General features: G+C 52.5%; 1 protein-coding gene and 1 long non-coding RNA gene across 2 annotated transcripts in view; both read left to right on the top strand.

Moving 5' to 3' along the window:
- Window positions 1-3,793, top strand: part of LOC136992034 (uncharacterized) — a 67,640-nt gene extending 63,847 nt beyond the window's left edge. The window contains exons 2-3 of the long non-coding RNA XR_010884045.1: window positions 2,759-2,809; window positions 3,740-3,793. This is a non-coding gene — a long non-coding RNA (uncharacterized lncRNA). The remainder of the gene's footprint in view (window positions 1-2,758; window positions 2,810-3,739) is intronic.
- A 222-nt stretch (window positions 3,794-4,015) lies between these two features.
- Window positions 4,016-7,584, top strand: LOC136991967 (sperm-associated antigen 4 protein-like). Its single transcript, XM_067295481.1, has 7 exons — window positions 4,016-4,050; window positions 4,293-4,389; window positions 4,950-5,034; window positions 5,350-5,462; window positions 6,091-6,249; window positions 6,607-6,696; window positions 7,282-7,584. The coding sequence occupies exons 2-7, from the start codon at window positions 4,330-4,332 to the stop codon at window positions 7,399-7,401; spliced, it is 627 nt and encodes a 208-aa protein (XP_067151582.1). The 5' UTR covers window positions 4,016-4,050; window positions 4,293-4,329; the 3' UTR covers window positions 7,402-7,584.
- The last annotated feature ends 5,934 nt before the right edge of the window (window positions 7,585-13,518 follow it).

The raw sequence follows: 13,518 nt of genomic DNA, 5'->3' as shown, positions 1-13,518 counted from the left end.
GCCTCTAAAAAACTGAGTAATTGTCTCAGAAACAGTGAGGGCCCAGATTTCATGCGATTCTGCTGTGTGCACATTGTGCCCCTTTTCAGAATAACAATAATAACTTCTCAAAGACTTGCACAAACAGTTCAGAAGGGTATGACTGAAACTTCCTAGTATACAGTAAGTTGGTAGTGCATATCGACCACTGTGATTACACTGGCTCATGCCATGAGTTAGTGGAGCACATTTCTAAGACTTTGAGGCTAGACTATTGAACCCATTGAGCAGTGCTAATTTGAGAAATTGAAACCAAGCAGTTGAACACCATTCTCCCTGCTATGAATGTGGCAGGGCAAGAGACAAGAGGGTGGGGAAAATTTCACTTAATCTCTGTTTCTGTAATTAGGTATCAACACAGGTTGTACTTCTCCAAGTTCCCATTGCAGCCAACTTGGAGCTGGTCAGCGCAGCCAAGTCTACAGTCTAGAGAGCGGTTCGGCTCACCCTGAAACACGCACCTACGTTTGGTGTGATGAGTTGCTGTGTCTACTAGATCTTTACTGACTGTAATAGCAGTTTAGACCCCGGTTCATATTCAGAGACTTTTGTTGGGGACAGCCATGGCTTGATTTGGTTGCCTAAGCATAGGCCTATTTAAGCAACTTGGGACATCGTACTAGGCCTGAGACACACACGTGGGGCTGGCAGATGTGACTCCAAACAGAGGCGGATTTGTAAAGTGCACCTGGGGGGGAGGCAAAACAGGCAGCTGACTATATGTGGGCAGCAGAACTGAGCACCCAAACTGTTTCAAACTTCACTGTCTAAAGCTCAAAGCAGGAGGGTGACTGAGCACTGGAAGAGGTGTCCCAGAGAGGTTGTGGCATCCCCATCTTTGGAGATATTCACAGGTCGTCTGGACACGGTCCTGGGCAACCTGCTCTAGGTGACCTGCTGGAGCAAGGGAGACCATCTCCACAGGTGCTTTCCAACCTCCACCCTCCTGTGGTTCTGTGTTCCCCATGTACCAGGCTCCTAGCAGGCCCTGTCAGGCTGTGTCTCCTCGCCCATACCCACACACTGGGGTCCTGGGGGGCCCTGGGGGCTCTCTTCCACCATATCCAGATACCAGGGTCTCAGAGGGTCCTAGCGTGCTGTACCCTCGCCATACCCAGATACCAGGATTCTGGGGTGCCCTCTGGGACTGTATCCCCCCATACCCAGATGCCAGGGTGTCCTGGGGCCTGCGTCCCTCCATAGCCACATGCCCAGGACCCCAAGCACTGCAGGGCCGTAGCAGGGAAAGGGTGACCCCCGTGGCCAGGGCAAAGGGAAGGCGGGGGCGGCAACTGAGGTACAAGCTGGGCAAGAGCAGGTACACGATGGCCACCAAGGCCATGCCCGGCGCCTGTGGGAGCCCCAAACAAGAGTCGGCTGAGGGAGGGAGGCCCAGGCCCACCTGGAGCATTGCCCCCAAGTCCCGTCCTGCCCCAAGGGCGCGAGGGCCCCACTCCCCCTCCTGCCACCCCAGTGTGGCTGGGTGGCTGGAGCCCTGCACAGACCCAGCCTGGCTTGACCCTGCACCGGCAGCCCCCGCACTGCCCCGTGGGCTCCCTATGGCTGCCAGGGGTGGCCCTGACCCAGGTGGGCAGGACACACGTGGCCCATGCTCTGGAGGCCCTGTGCCCCCATGCCACCTCGCTGGGACACTGGTACGGGCCGTGCTGCCCAGTGCCCGCAGCACATCCGGTGCCCCCACACGGGGACCCTCCGGGCCCCCAGGGCTGTACAAAACGAGGAACAAACACGCTCCTATGGCTAAATGCGCTGCCCGAGGAGAGCCCGCCGGGTGTCCCCAGCCCCCCCCACCTAGCTCCAGTGTGGCCTCACAGCCACCACCACGCCCCACGGCAGGGCCTGCTGTGAGGTCAGGGCCGCCGCCCCTCGGCAGCTGGCAGCAGCTTGCGGTGGCCTCGCAGCCCTCTGCTCTCAGCAGGCCCCTTGCTTCCGAGGATCGGGTCGGTGCCTTGCCGTGCACCAGCCAAACTCCTGGGCCTGAAGGGGTCCAGCTGAGCTGAGAGCTTGGCCTCCCCCAGAAATGGCGAGGGGGAGAGCTCCCCGTGGAAGGAGGCGAGAGGCACCGACAGCCTCCTCCGGCAGCAGCGCTGCCAGCGACATGGCGGAGGATGCCGCCGGGCCCGGCCGGTGCTTGGAGAATCGGTATGAGGCCAGTTTCTTCTGCCTGGGTGTCCGGCTGGGTTGGCAGCGCAGATGCAGCCTAATGCGGGGTGCGCTTTTGAGGGGGCCGGGGGGCAGCACAGCACCTCGCAAATGTGTCTGGGCAGCAGGCTCTGGCAGAGGAGCCCTGCAAGGCTCCTTCCTCCTCTTCCTGTTGGGTGGAAAAACACCCCCCAGAAAAGATCCCGGGGATCTCCAGGGAAAGCACGCCTCCTTCCTTAGCAAAAGAGAAAGCAAGCGCAGCACAAAGACTGCCAGAAAGCTGTTTTCCCTTGCCAGATCTGTTTATTTCCCTGGCTTATGGAAACTCCTTTTCCAAAGGTGCTCTTGGAGCACTTTCTTCCCGGAAGAGCTGCCCGCCCTGTGGAACAGGGCTGACAGAGACCATGTGCCTTTTGGGGGTTGGTCTGTCAGCTTTCTGCCAGCAGCAGCAGACTGCCAAACTCGCTCCTCTGCCTCCTGTACAGGAAAATCCACCTGGGAAGGGCTTTGCCCCAGACTTGGAGCATTCATAACAACGAGGCTCCCTTTTTTTCAGGCAAGAGATCGCCCTTGAAAATCCTCCTCTTGTTGATCCCAGTCACTCTTGGTGAGCTCTCATGAGCAGACACCTGTCAGCCGTAGCACCAACAGGCTGGGTGCCAACTCTCAGGGTGAGGGAGAGGCACTAGGGCGCCTTCCAGTTTCCCGTTTCAGGGACTCAGGGTGCTCCTGAGATGCTCTCTGCAAGTGGAGCCCACCCTGCCTAAGAACTGATATCGATGCACACAGCGGTAGGAAGTGGGCCAAGCAGGACCCTCTTGGACAGAGGTCCCGCCTATTTTGCAGCTTGCCCTTTTGGGTGGTCTCTGTAGAAACTCCCATGGCCCAAGTGCTTCCTGAGGATGTCCAAATCAAAGGAAGCTTGGTGGTCTCCCTGCCAGGCAGACAGAGAGAGAGAGAGAGAGAGAGAGAGAGAGAGAGAGAGAGAGAGAAGGCTTTGCAGCTGTGGAGGGGAGGCTAGAGAGAGTCCTTCTCTCTTGTGGAAATGAGTTCCAGGTGGCGAGCCCATCCCTCAGATGGGCCCAGCTCTGCATTGCCCCTCACTCTGCTGCTCCAGTATCGCAACACTGCTCAGAGGTGTGTTGTGCTGAGGGAAGCAGAGGCAAGGACAGGCAGCCAGGGTCAGACCTGGAAGCAGAGCCCAGCTGATTTGGGGCTTCTCAGAAGGGCAGTGCAGGTGGCGTGATGGAGAAGTAGCTCTTAGAAGGCCCATGGAGCCTGGTTTTGGTGCTCGCAGGAGCAGTAAGGGGAAATGGGGAGGAGCTCTGGGGCACCAAGCATGCCTGGAGAGGACAGTTGTGTAGACCCCTGAGGCCTGGGGCAAGGGCTCCCAGCTGGAGTCACGTCCTCTCTCCGCACCAGGTCCCCATGTCCTCAGCTAACCTGTTGCTACCCCAGTCTGAGAGGAGACAACGTGACCACAGGGATCTTTAGAACTCCTAGTAAAATAACTGTATTTTGGTGATGTGAATTACAGCTGGTGTTTACTGCGTGGTGTTGCTGCCAGCATGGACAATGTGGGCAAAGGAAGTGACACAGGTGAGTGACTGTTGTTGTGGGAGAGGAAAGTCCTGCAAAGGAGCGCTGCTGGTGGTGCTTGGATGACTCACCGACTCAGCCAGTTCCATGCAGAGTGAGTCACAGAAGCAGCAGCTTAGGCCATGTCTCCCCAGAGAAGCCCCCTCTGGGAAGCCCCGGCAGTTCTGGGAGTGCATATTCATTCTAATGGAGAGCCTTTGCCTTTCAGGAGCTGCTAGGGCTGTCTGCAGCAGAACTGCAGCCCCTGTGGTAAGAAACAGTTCTGCTGATTCTGTGGAGTAGCGTCAATCGACCTCATGCTCTTTGCGCTCCCTTGCAGAAGGGACAGGGCTCATGTCTTTCCCTCGTGTCTTTGCCTTTTGCTAAACCTGGCAAAGCAGGGAAAGAAAAGGGGGCCCAAGCACACGTGTCTCTTCTCCTCCCTGAGCTTGCAGGCCCCCAGCAGGGGCTGGGCAGCTCTCTGACAGGATCTGCTTTCCCACTGTCTTCAGGACCTCGCTTGCTCTGTTGAGGGAGCAAGCCCAGGAGATGCAGCTTCTGACGGAGCAGACGGCTCACCTGAGTGTGGAGATGTGCAACGTGAAGAAGGTGATCCCGCATTTGGTGGAAGAGGGCTTGGATGAGCAGGACCCCTGCAAGGCACTTCCCGGGGTGGTTGGTGGGGTTTTCTTGCTCACCTCAGGCACCCATCCCTTCCCAGGAGCTTGCTGGTTGAGCTTGTCCTCTATGAAGCCCCTTCTCCAGGCCACCTTTAGCCAGGCCACTTCAGGCAGTGGAGGACTCCCGACAGCCTCCTCTTGGCACGCCCGTGCCTCTGGTAGCTCTGGCCTGACCCCTGAAGCAGTGACGAGACACAGGAACACTCACGGGAGCAGCCGGTGCTGGCAGAGCCTGAGCCTGACCTGGAGAGCCGGGGGGGTGGAGACGAGGGTGTGGGGAGTCTGACCCACGTCTGCACTATGGCTGTGGGCAAAGGTGCTATTCACCGGTCCTCGCTTTTCACATCAGAAAGCATTGAGTCTTGCCGCTCCTTGGACTAGGCTTCTCTTGCATTTTTCTAACACAGACTCACTGTGCTAGGACGCAGTGGTCACACTGAACTGCCTGCTGATGTGGTCATTTTTTGTGTTCACGCATGTCTTTCCCAGGAAGTTCAGCAAACGAAGCAGGCAATGTCTCAGACAAGTTGGGAAGACCGCATGCAGGTGTCTGACTGGGCTCTGAAAAGCTCAGGTATGCGCACAGGAAGTCAAGTCTCCTTGCCTTGTGCTTCTGTATAGACCTCCTAAAAGGAGGCTGCTCACCAAAGCGGAGGGAGATGAAGTGACGTCTTGGGGTCCAAAAGCGAGTTTGTGGCAGAGTGGCTCTCTTGGATTCACTCCCAGGCCTGGGATCAGGCCCCTCACTGGTGCCTCTGGCACTGCCCCTACAAACGTTTCGGTGCTCACAGAAGAGCTCTATTCCTCTCCACTGAGTTTACATTAAGGTTATCTGGAGTTGCAGACCTTGAGTTTAGAGCTGCCCTCAGCTGCTCTCTCCTCATTTCAGGTGCCACCATCGACAGGCAGAGAACATCGAAGAGCTATGAGTGGGAAGATAATTGGCTCTGCGGGGTGTGTTGGTTCCTTTCTGCTGCAAACCCTCCAGATACAATTTTGCAGGTATCCTAGCAGAAATCATCAGTGCTGGTTTCATTCCTTCCTGCCAAGTTGGGGACAAGTGCCAGGGCATCTCCCCTCTGTCCTTTGGTCTTGCTCAAACCCACAGCACTGATCCGGTTCCTGAAACCTAAGGTCTAATACAGGGCTTGGCTTGCTACAAATCAGTGGTTCCCCTTAGGAGGAACACTGCACTGAACAGAACTGCAGCATCCTGCCAGAAGCCCTGGTCACAGTTGGGTGAAGGAGTTTCTCCTTAGCACCCCCATTTGCCTACCCCATCCCTGATAGTCCCTTCCATTCTTCGATGGGGTGGGAGGCTTGGGGGAGAGAGCGAGGGGAGCTGCAGAGCTGCTGGGCAGAGCTGTAGCTGTAGGACCCTGACTCGGATATGGGGTGGCAGATTTCATGCTTTCCTAATCAAAAGTTTCCTCTTTTCAGGAATACTGAGAGTGCCCTTTATCAGGTGGGAAGAAGGCCTCGTGCTTCTGCCCATTTCCTCACACACTATTCATTTATCAGCTGGAATACAGCCCATAGACAAACAGGCGCCTGTGCTGCTGCCTACATGGGTAGTGGTGCTGGCTCTGCCACTCCCTCACTACTCTTTACTGTTGTCTTTTGCTTGCAGCCAGACGTTTCCCCGGGGCACTGCTGGCCTTTCCAAGGGTCTCGGGGCCAGGTGGTCATTAGGTTGCCTGCACAAATCCGACCGACTGCTGTCACCGTGCAGCACATCCTCAAGGCATCTGGGACCATCAGCAGCGCCCCCAGAGATTTCACTGTGTCTGTAAGTCTTTGCCAGGCACTTCTGGCTTGGCTCTGGCCATGGGGAAAAGCCCTTAACGGGGACCTGCTCATCTTTGTGCATCCTTGGAGAGTCGTGTCCTGGCTTCTCCTGAGCACTGCAGTGGCCTGAGGGGCTATTTCCAGGGTCGGGATGGCTTTATCGCTCTTAAGACTTGTTTTGGCCAAGCATCTCAAGGCTCTTGATCAAAACTCAAGGAGCAGACTCCGCTTCACCAGAGCCTGCACCCACCTACCGCTAGCGCCCCAGCAGGGGCTGGGCGAATAACAGGTCCGCATGCAGTGTGCACGGTTCCTCTTTGTCGAGTCTGACCTGCTCCCCTTGTGCTCTGTCTCTGAGGGAGTGGATGCGGAAGGAGAAGAGGAAACTCTCCTGGGGACCTTCATGTATGACGAGGAAAAAGAGGCCATTCAGACCTTTCCTCTGAAGGTAAAGGAAGTGCATGTGGGCAAGATGCCTGGGAGGAAAAGAGGTTTGCCTGCAAATCCGTGGCAGAAAGACTGTGGGTGGTTTCTCCCTGGGCAGAGGGGCCAGTGGGCAACACCGTCAGTCCTGGCAGCAGGCTGGACGGCATCCTCTCTTCCCAGTGTGCCTCCCTCTGCCCGCACTCTCGCTCCTGCTGGCAAGGCAGCTGGAGGAGATAGCAGGCCTTTGGCGGGGTTGCACACCGGGCTGCCCTGCGTGCAGGAGCGCCTGCCTGGCCTCTCTGTTAGCACAGAGAAAGCAGCAGAGGGAAGGGGCTGAGGGAAGGGGGGCGCAGGCCCAGCCGAGGCAGGCGGTGGCAAGGAGGACACCAGATGCCTTCCCCCACAGCAAGAGTTTCCCCATGTCCCCGGCCTTCCCAGCAGCCCTGCTACCAGCGAGCCTCCAATGTCCACAGCTGCTCTCACCCCCTTTCGAGAGCTTGCTCCTTCCCAGAAGCAGCAGGGCTGGCAGAGGCAGATACCTACCGATTGTTTTGTTGCTCTTTACGCCCCAGTCAAGCTGTTGCTTTTCCCCTTATTTTCTTTACAGAACGAGCTTCCCAGGGCCTTTCAGTACATAAAACTTCTCATACAGAGCAACTGGGGAAACCCAGAGTACACCTGCATTTACCGAGTGCAGGTTCATGGGAAGAGGGCAAACCAGAACTAATGCCATTAGCCAGAAGACAGGGCGAGACCTTCTCGGACCAAGAATGAAAAAAAGAAGGCAAGAAGAGAAGAGATGTGGCAGTTCACTTTGCTGTGGATCAATGTCATTTCACAGGCGCTCTCAAAACCAGCCCGTTTCTTGCTTTCACGCAGTGAGGTGTTTGTTCCTCGGCCTTTCTGCTTTCTCTCCACCTCACAGATGTTTTCCTAATAAAGCAAAAGGAGACAATGCTTGCATAGCCGTTCTTTTTCTCTAATCCTTGAGCACTACGGGCACCACCCACTTGAGCCCAGGAAGGAGTCAGAGCCTAGCAGAGCTTGGGCTGAAAGATCCCCACACCTCTGACCCCTTCCGTGCAGGGTTCACGGTGAGCCTGCTTTTCACCTGCAGAAGCAACTGAACTGAAAGGACCCCGACACCACAATGTCAAACACTGCAAAGCTAGGAGAGGGCAGAAGGAGGCTTGCTCCTTCACTCGTCTTTCAACACGCCTGTGCCTTATGTTGTAGGGTTTTTTTCAGGATGTCCTCTCCATTTTTGCACAGACCCACCCTAGCTGCTCACTTTTACCTAAGATAGTCACTTACACGCAATAGGAACTTTAATAGAAATATATATATACATAGATATGAGTGTACAAATATGTAAAAAACATGTTTTATTTATCCATACATACGCTATTACATATATATTTAGATATGTGTATATGCAAAGCACATATATACACATTTATAAGAACAAATAAATTAAGTATACATAGCCACAAAAGCCTAGGTTTAAAATGGATAAAACATCCTTTAATAAGAGGTAATGGAATGAATAATGGAAGTTAATTGCGAATAGAAAGTAATTAAAAAAAGTAAAAAGCAGGTTCGGGGCCTCCCACTTCTCAAGGCTGCAGATCAAGCCCTAACACATCTGGGGTGGGGGGAACTTCAAGAGGGCGGAGGGGTGGCACCAAAAGGGTGGCGAGCACAAGCATGCTGGAACGTGCCCAAGCGCTACAGACCCCTCCTCGGAGACCACCAAGGGGCCCCCTGTGCAAACCCTGTCAGGTACAAAACAGAGACCAGTTCTGTGAGCTGAACCAAAAGGCCCCTGCATCCGGTCCCAGCCCAACAGGGTGACCATTCAGTATTACTGCGGCAGACTTTGGGCTTTGCATAGCGCTTTAAGGCACGGGCAACACTGTCTGCAGAAATGGAAAACCAGAACAAAATGCCGGCTTCAGAAGAACATGTGCATGGGGACGACAAGAAAAAGCCCCGAAAAGATTCCCCCAAAGGACCATGTGAACCAGAAGAACTGGCCAACGGGCCTGTGAATTGCAAACTATTATTTTGAGGTGAGTGTCACACAGAGAGGGTGGCTGGTCTGAAGGAGCTCCCTTTGCTCATGGTTGTGGGGGGATCTTGCAGCTCCCTCTAAGACCATTACTGGGGTGCAGGCTGGTGCTATATGTGTTTTCTTGTTCTTAGGTCAATGCTGCAAAGAAGAGGCAGACCAAGCATGCAGTCAAGACTGGCCTGATAGACCATGGAGGCGGAGCAGGAAGAACCATGGGGATGTTGCAGAGCTGAATGAGCATGATTATTATTCAGGACAGAGGAGCAGCAGGCGGGATGGAGGTGATAAACAGGCTGATGACGGTGCTATGACAGAGGCTGTCAGAAGTCAGGAAGGTACTCATACAAGTGCTGGCTGTGCTGATGAAGCTGTGGCTATTGTTCGCAGGACAGTGAAGCAAAACTCAGTTACAAACAAGGCCATTAATTGGTAAAGCTAAGCCAGTTTTTTGGGGGGTGCAACAGCGAGTAAACGGTTTTAACACTCAAAGACCGTGATGATTATGTTTTCTGTGATGTAACTGGGAGGGCACTGCTCAAAAAAAGAGTTCATTGTTCTGTTGCTTCTGGGGCCTTGGCTTGCAGGCTAGCGAAAGAGAAAAAAATAGTTTCAATGAAGACTGCTAATTAGGAAAGCTAAACGAACTTTGTGTCACCGTAAGCATCTTGTTGGCAAGGGGTTACAGGGATCACAAGGGCTCTTAAGTGCAAACTGCTTTTCTGAACCTGATGGGCCAGTGAACATTTCTCCCACCAGGGTGTGAGATGACCCCCTGGAAACAACTCCCCGGTTACTGCAGCCCCCTGCAGAGCAAGAGGCTTTCATACATCATGAGGATATCTCCCAGGGTTGGCCACCAGCTGCTCTGCCAAGTCCTCAGGAGGTCATTTGAAAGCCCGGCTTTACCCCCTGATCCCCCCCTCAAAATGCAGCAGAGGTGGTGGAGGAGGCAGCAGACCACCCCGTGGCTTCCATGGAGCATGTCTGGCAGTGGGAATGGCCGATCCAGAGGTTCAGGACTGGGCAATGTGGAGAAGAATACCAATATGTTAATTTAGATCAGTTTTCACTACATGAAGCTTATGAAACATTTGTTTGAGGGTGGAGAGCAAGTTTTTGACCATTTACACAGCCTGTTTGAACCTGGTGATTGTGCTCAGCTCCACCTTGAAGCTGCCAGTATGCATGACTCTATATTCTCCTGCTACTGCTTTAAGCACTATGAATGCTGAGAAATTTTTAGGATGGCTCGATACTCTCCAGCAAAGTCAGAGCGCTGTCTCGATCAGACTTTCTGCCTGGCTATCATTCTTGTAAAAGCTGTTGGGGGTGGGGTACGCAGAGCCCTACTCTCTATCCCCCACTCCAAAATTACAGACAAAAAGCAGCCCTCTTTAACTGATCTAAAGGCCAGCAACAATCATGTCTGTTTTGCTGGGAGTCTCACAGCACTTACAGCAGTGATCTGACAGATGCAGAGCTGTTAAGCTGAGCAGAAGAGCTGCATGACAAGCTGGGGTCCTCTGTGCACAAGGAGGTCGTGCTGAGTGACATCCCCTTGTCTGAGGATCTGCTACTTGTTAATGTATGTATCATCCTCCTATCCGAGGGGAATGAGGGTTGGGGGATTTTTAAGCCGAACAACAGGTTTAGTTATCCCAAGACCTGTTTCCTTCCTTTACACGATGAACATTATTATGGTGTTAAGATGTCAGGAAGGATATTTGGGGTGAGAAACTTTTGTGAGCTTGGTCATACGTTGTATAACCATGGCCATAACTGTAAATATTATTGCCAGCTCTGCTTGTCTCACGACTGTACAGCTAGCTTGGGGACAAGGATAAGTTGCCCTAGCTGCAGGGTGCTGTGCAGCTCTGGGGAATGTTTACAGGGGAACCATGCTCTGGCTATTAAAAAACAAGTTGATTGGTTGGCTATGATGAAACCAAGTATCCAGAGCAGTATATACAAGAGCTGCCAAGGGATAATAAATTTACTTTTTGATGTTTTCAATGTGCTTATATATTTTTTGGCTACTAGCATATTAACTAGCTGGAGGCTGGTGCTTCTTGGTCCTTTTGTGAAGCTATTCTACCTCCTGTGGCCACTAGTCACCAAGCTAGAGAGCACGGGGTGCTCTTTCCTTGGAGAAGTAGGACATGGACTCGGTAAATTCGGTATAAACAGCCTTTCAAACCATTCCTGGAGCAAATTCTCTCACTACAAGGACACCGAGTCTGCTGTGTTTGGCTCAAACGCCTTTAATTGTTTCAGGTAAAATAAGAGAGGTAAAGAAGGGTGAACTAAGCAAAGCTGAAAGATTGGCCTCCTTTGGAAGGGAAAGGTACAAGAATCTCCCTCTCCACTTTTCTTAGGTGTCTGCGGACTGACTTGTCTTGGGTGCTAGCTCTAGAAAGAGATTTTTGTCGCCGGCACCGAGCCGAGCCGAGCCGGGCCGGGCCGGGCCGGGCCTCCCTCCCTCCCCTCAGCGGGGCCGGGGAGCAGCGCCGCCCCCCCCCCCGCGCCTCTCCCGCAACCGGCTCTCCCCGCTGACTGTCACTGACCGGTAGCGCCCAGCAGGCGGCCGTTAGCTCCCGCGCTCTGGGGACCCTCCCCCTCTCCCCGCGCGCGCCCAGGGGGCCGTTAGGTGGCCCCGCCCCTCGCGCCCAGTTAACCGTTGTGATTCTGGAGAAGACGTAGGTGGTTAAATCTCTCGGAGAATTCTTTTAATTTCCAGATATGAACTGAGGTAAATGTTGTGACATAGTACTGTGGAAGAGAAAAAACAAAGCAATGTACGTAGCATTCAGAAGATGGGCTTTTTCTTGTGGAAAATGTGTTTAGCATTTGGCTCTGTGAGATGAGCAGTCTCCTTCACTCCTCTGTTCTTTCATTCCTCCCCGCCCTACCCTCCAAATCAACTGAACTGCAAAATATGAAGCAAGAATCTCTCCTTATATTTGCACAAGTAGCAGTGGTTCCTACTGAGACTTCAATCTAACAGGGGTGTGTCAGACCTTGGCAGTAACAGTTATGCTTAGTAACAGCATTTTGACTGCTTTCTTATGACCTTGGAGAATGAAGCAAACGTGACAGCTCCTGGAATAAGCAAATTCTGAACAGCTCTGAGTAATATCACACATCTTTTTCCCTTTGACACAAAGACTACGTTTAGCTAGACTCTAAAGGACAACAGATTAGAGCAGGACACATTCTGTGATTGCTGTTCATTTTGACTATCGCTGAAGCAAAGTAAATAAGTCAACATCTGTTAGTAGGCTTTTCATGCAGAAATTAATACAAGAAACATTCAGTTCTCTTAATGGTACACTAATTTATAAAGAGATAGGTGAATTAAGATTTGAAATGTACTTACATTTGCGTGAATTCAATGTGATTACTTCAGATAGCTACTCAGCCTGAAATACCTGTTCACCTTGATCGGTACAACTTTCCTGAAACTTCAGTTGGTCTACATTATTTTTGTTCCATTGGAGACAAAGGAATTCTGTACCCAGATTATGCCAAGTGAATTTTCTGTATTAAATTAGATGGGTCAAATTCTAAGGTGACACTAACCAGTGCAGTTCCTTTGAAGTCCACCTCCAGAGGTGAGGTGAGATGAGATGAGATGAGATGAGATCAGCTCAGCTCAGCTCAGCTCAGCTCATCCTAACTTATGTAGACTTGACTGCTCCAAACCAGTGCTCCTGCCTCAGCTGCAGGCTGTTCTCCTACTAGGTGGAGTCACTCATCCAGTTATTTGATAAACATGGAAGTCTCTATTTTTATTTGAGCTTATTATATTATTAACATTTTTTTAGAAAAGTAAAAGTGTTCATTGCAGTCCTCTACACTCTGAGACAGACAGAGAAACAAGCATGCACTGAATATTTATAAATAAAAAGCCCCTAGTGTTCTGACAATCAAAGCAAAACAGAGGTCCAGTTTTCCCCTCTTCACCCTTTTGTTAGTAAGTAAACATCCAGATGCAGTAATGGAAGAATAACGCAAATAAGAATAGATTGAGGCAGAAGCATATGGGGGTATGAAGTTGAGAGCGAATCCTTATCAAAACAATCATTGGGGAGGGAGGTGCCCGCCTGTCCAGGGAGAGTATCTGGAGGAAGGAAGGGGGGCTGCTGGCTCTGGGAGGGACTGAGCGGGTATTTGGGGAGACGGCTGGCTCAGGGGGAGCTGGCTGGGGGTGGCAGGGAAGCAGACTTGAAGCTCCAGGAAAAGAGGAAGCCTTTCCAAGGTCTCTGGAGAGCCTGAGGGATCTGTGGACTCCAAGAAGGTGTGAAATCTACCTGGAGTGGAGACACGGGCTGGTAGAAGGCGTTTGCCCTGCAAGACTGCTGTGATGGGCACTAAAGGTGTGTTCAAGCCCTCCCTCACCCAGTGCGGCTTGACTCCCCCAGCCACCTACTTTGCTTGTTCCACATCGGTATCTTTGCACTCCTACAGAGAAAAGCTTTCAGGACTGGAGCCTTTGGTGTCCATCACTGTGCTCTTTCCAGGTGAGAGCGGGGAAGATGGCAGTCCCAACTCAAGGCTCGCGGTTATTCATGTTGTTCCTTGTGAGTTTGCATTCAGTCTCAACTTACAGTGTAGAAAATCTGTGCTAGGCCAAGCAGCTGCAGAGCTACCCTGAGCTTCAGCTTTTCACTGGCGCAATTTCTCATGGAAACCCAAAGTCCTTTTGGTCTGCTTGCCCCACTGTCCTCTGACCACGAGGAACCTCTTTTGTCCCAAATCCTCTCCCTGGGA

Source organism: Apteryx mantelli, chromosome 4 (assembly GCF_036417845.1).
Source record: "Apteryx mantelli isolate bAptMan1 chromosome 4, bAptMan1.hap1, whole genome shotgun sequence".
In the NCBI taxonomy this organism is placed as follows: Eukaryota; Metazoa; Chordata; class Aves; order Apterygiformes; family Apterygidae; genus Apteryx; species Apteryx mantelli.
This window is presented reverse-complemented; position numbering and strand designations above follow the sequence as displayed.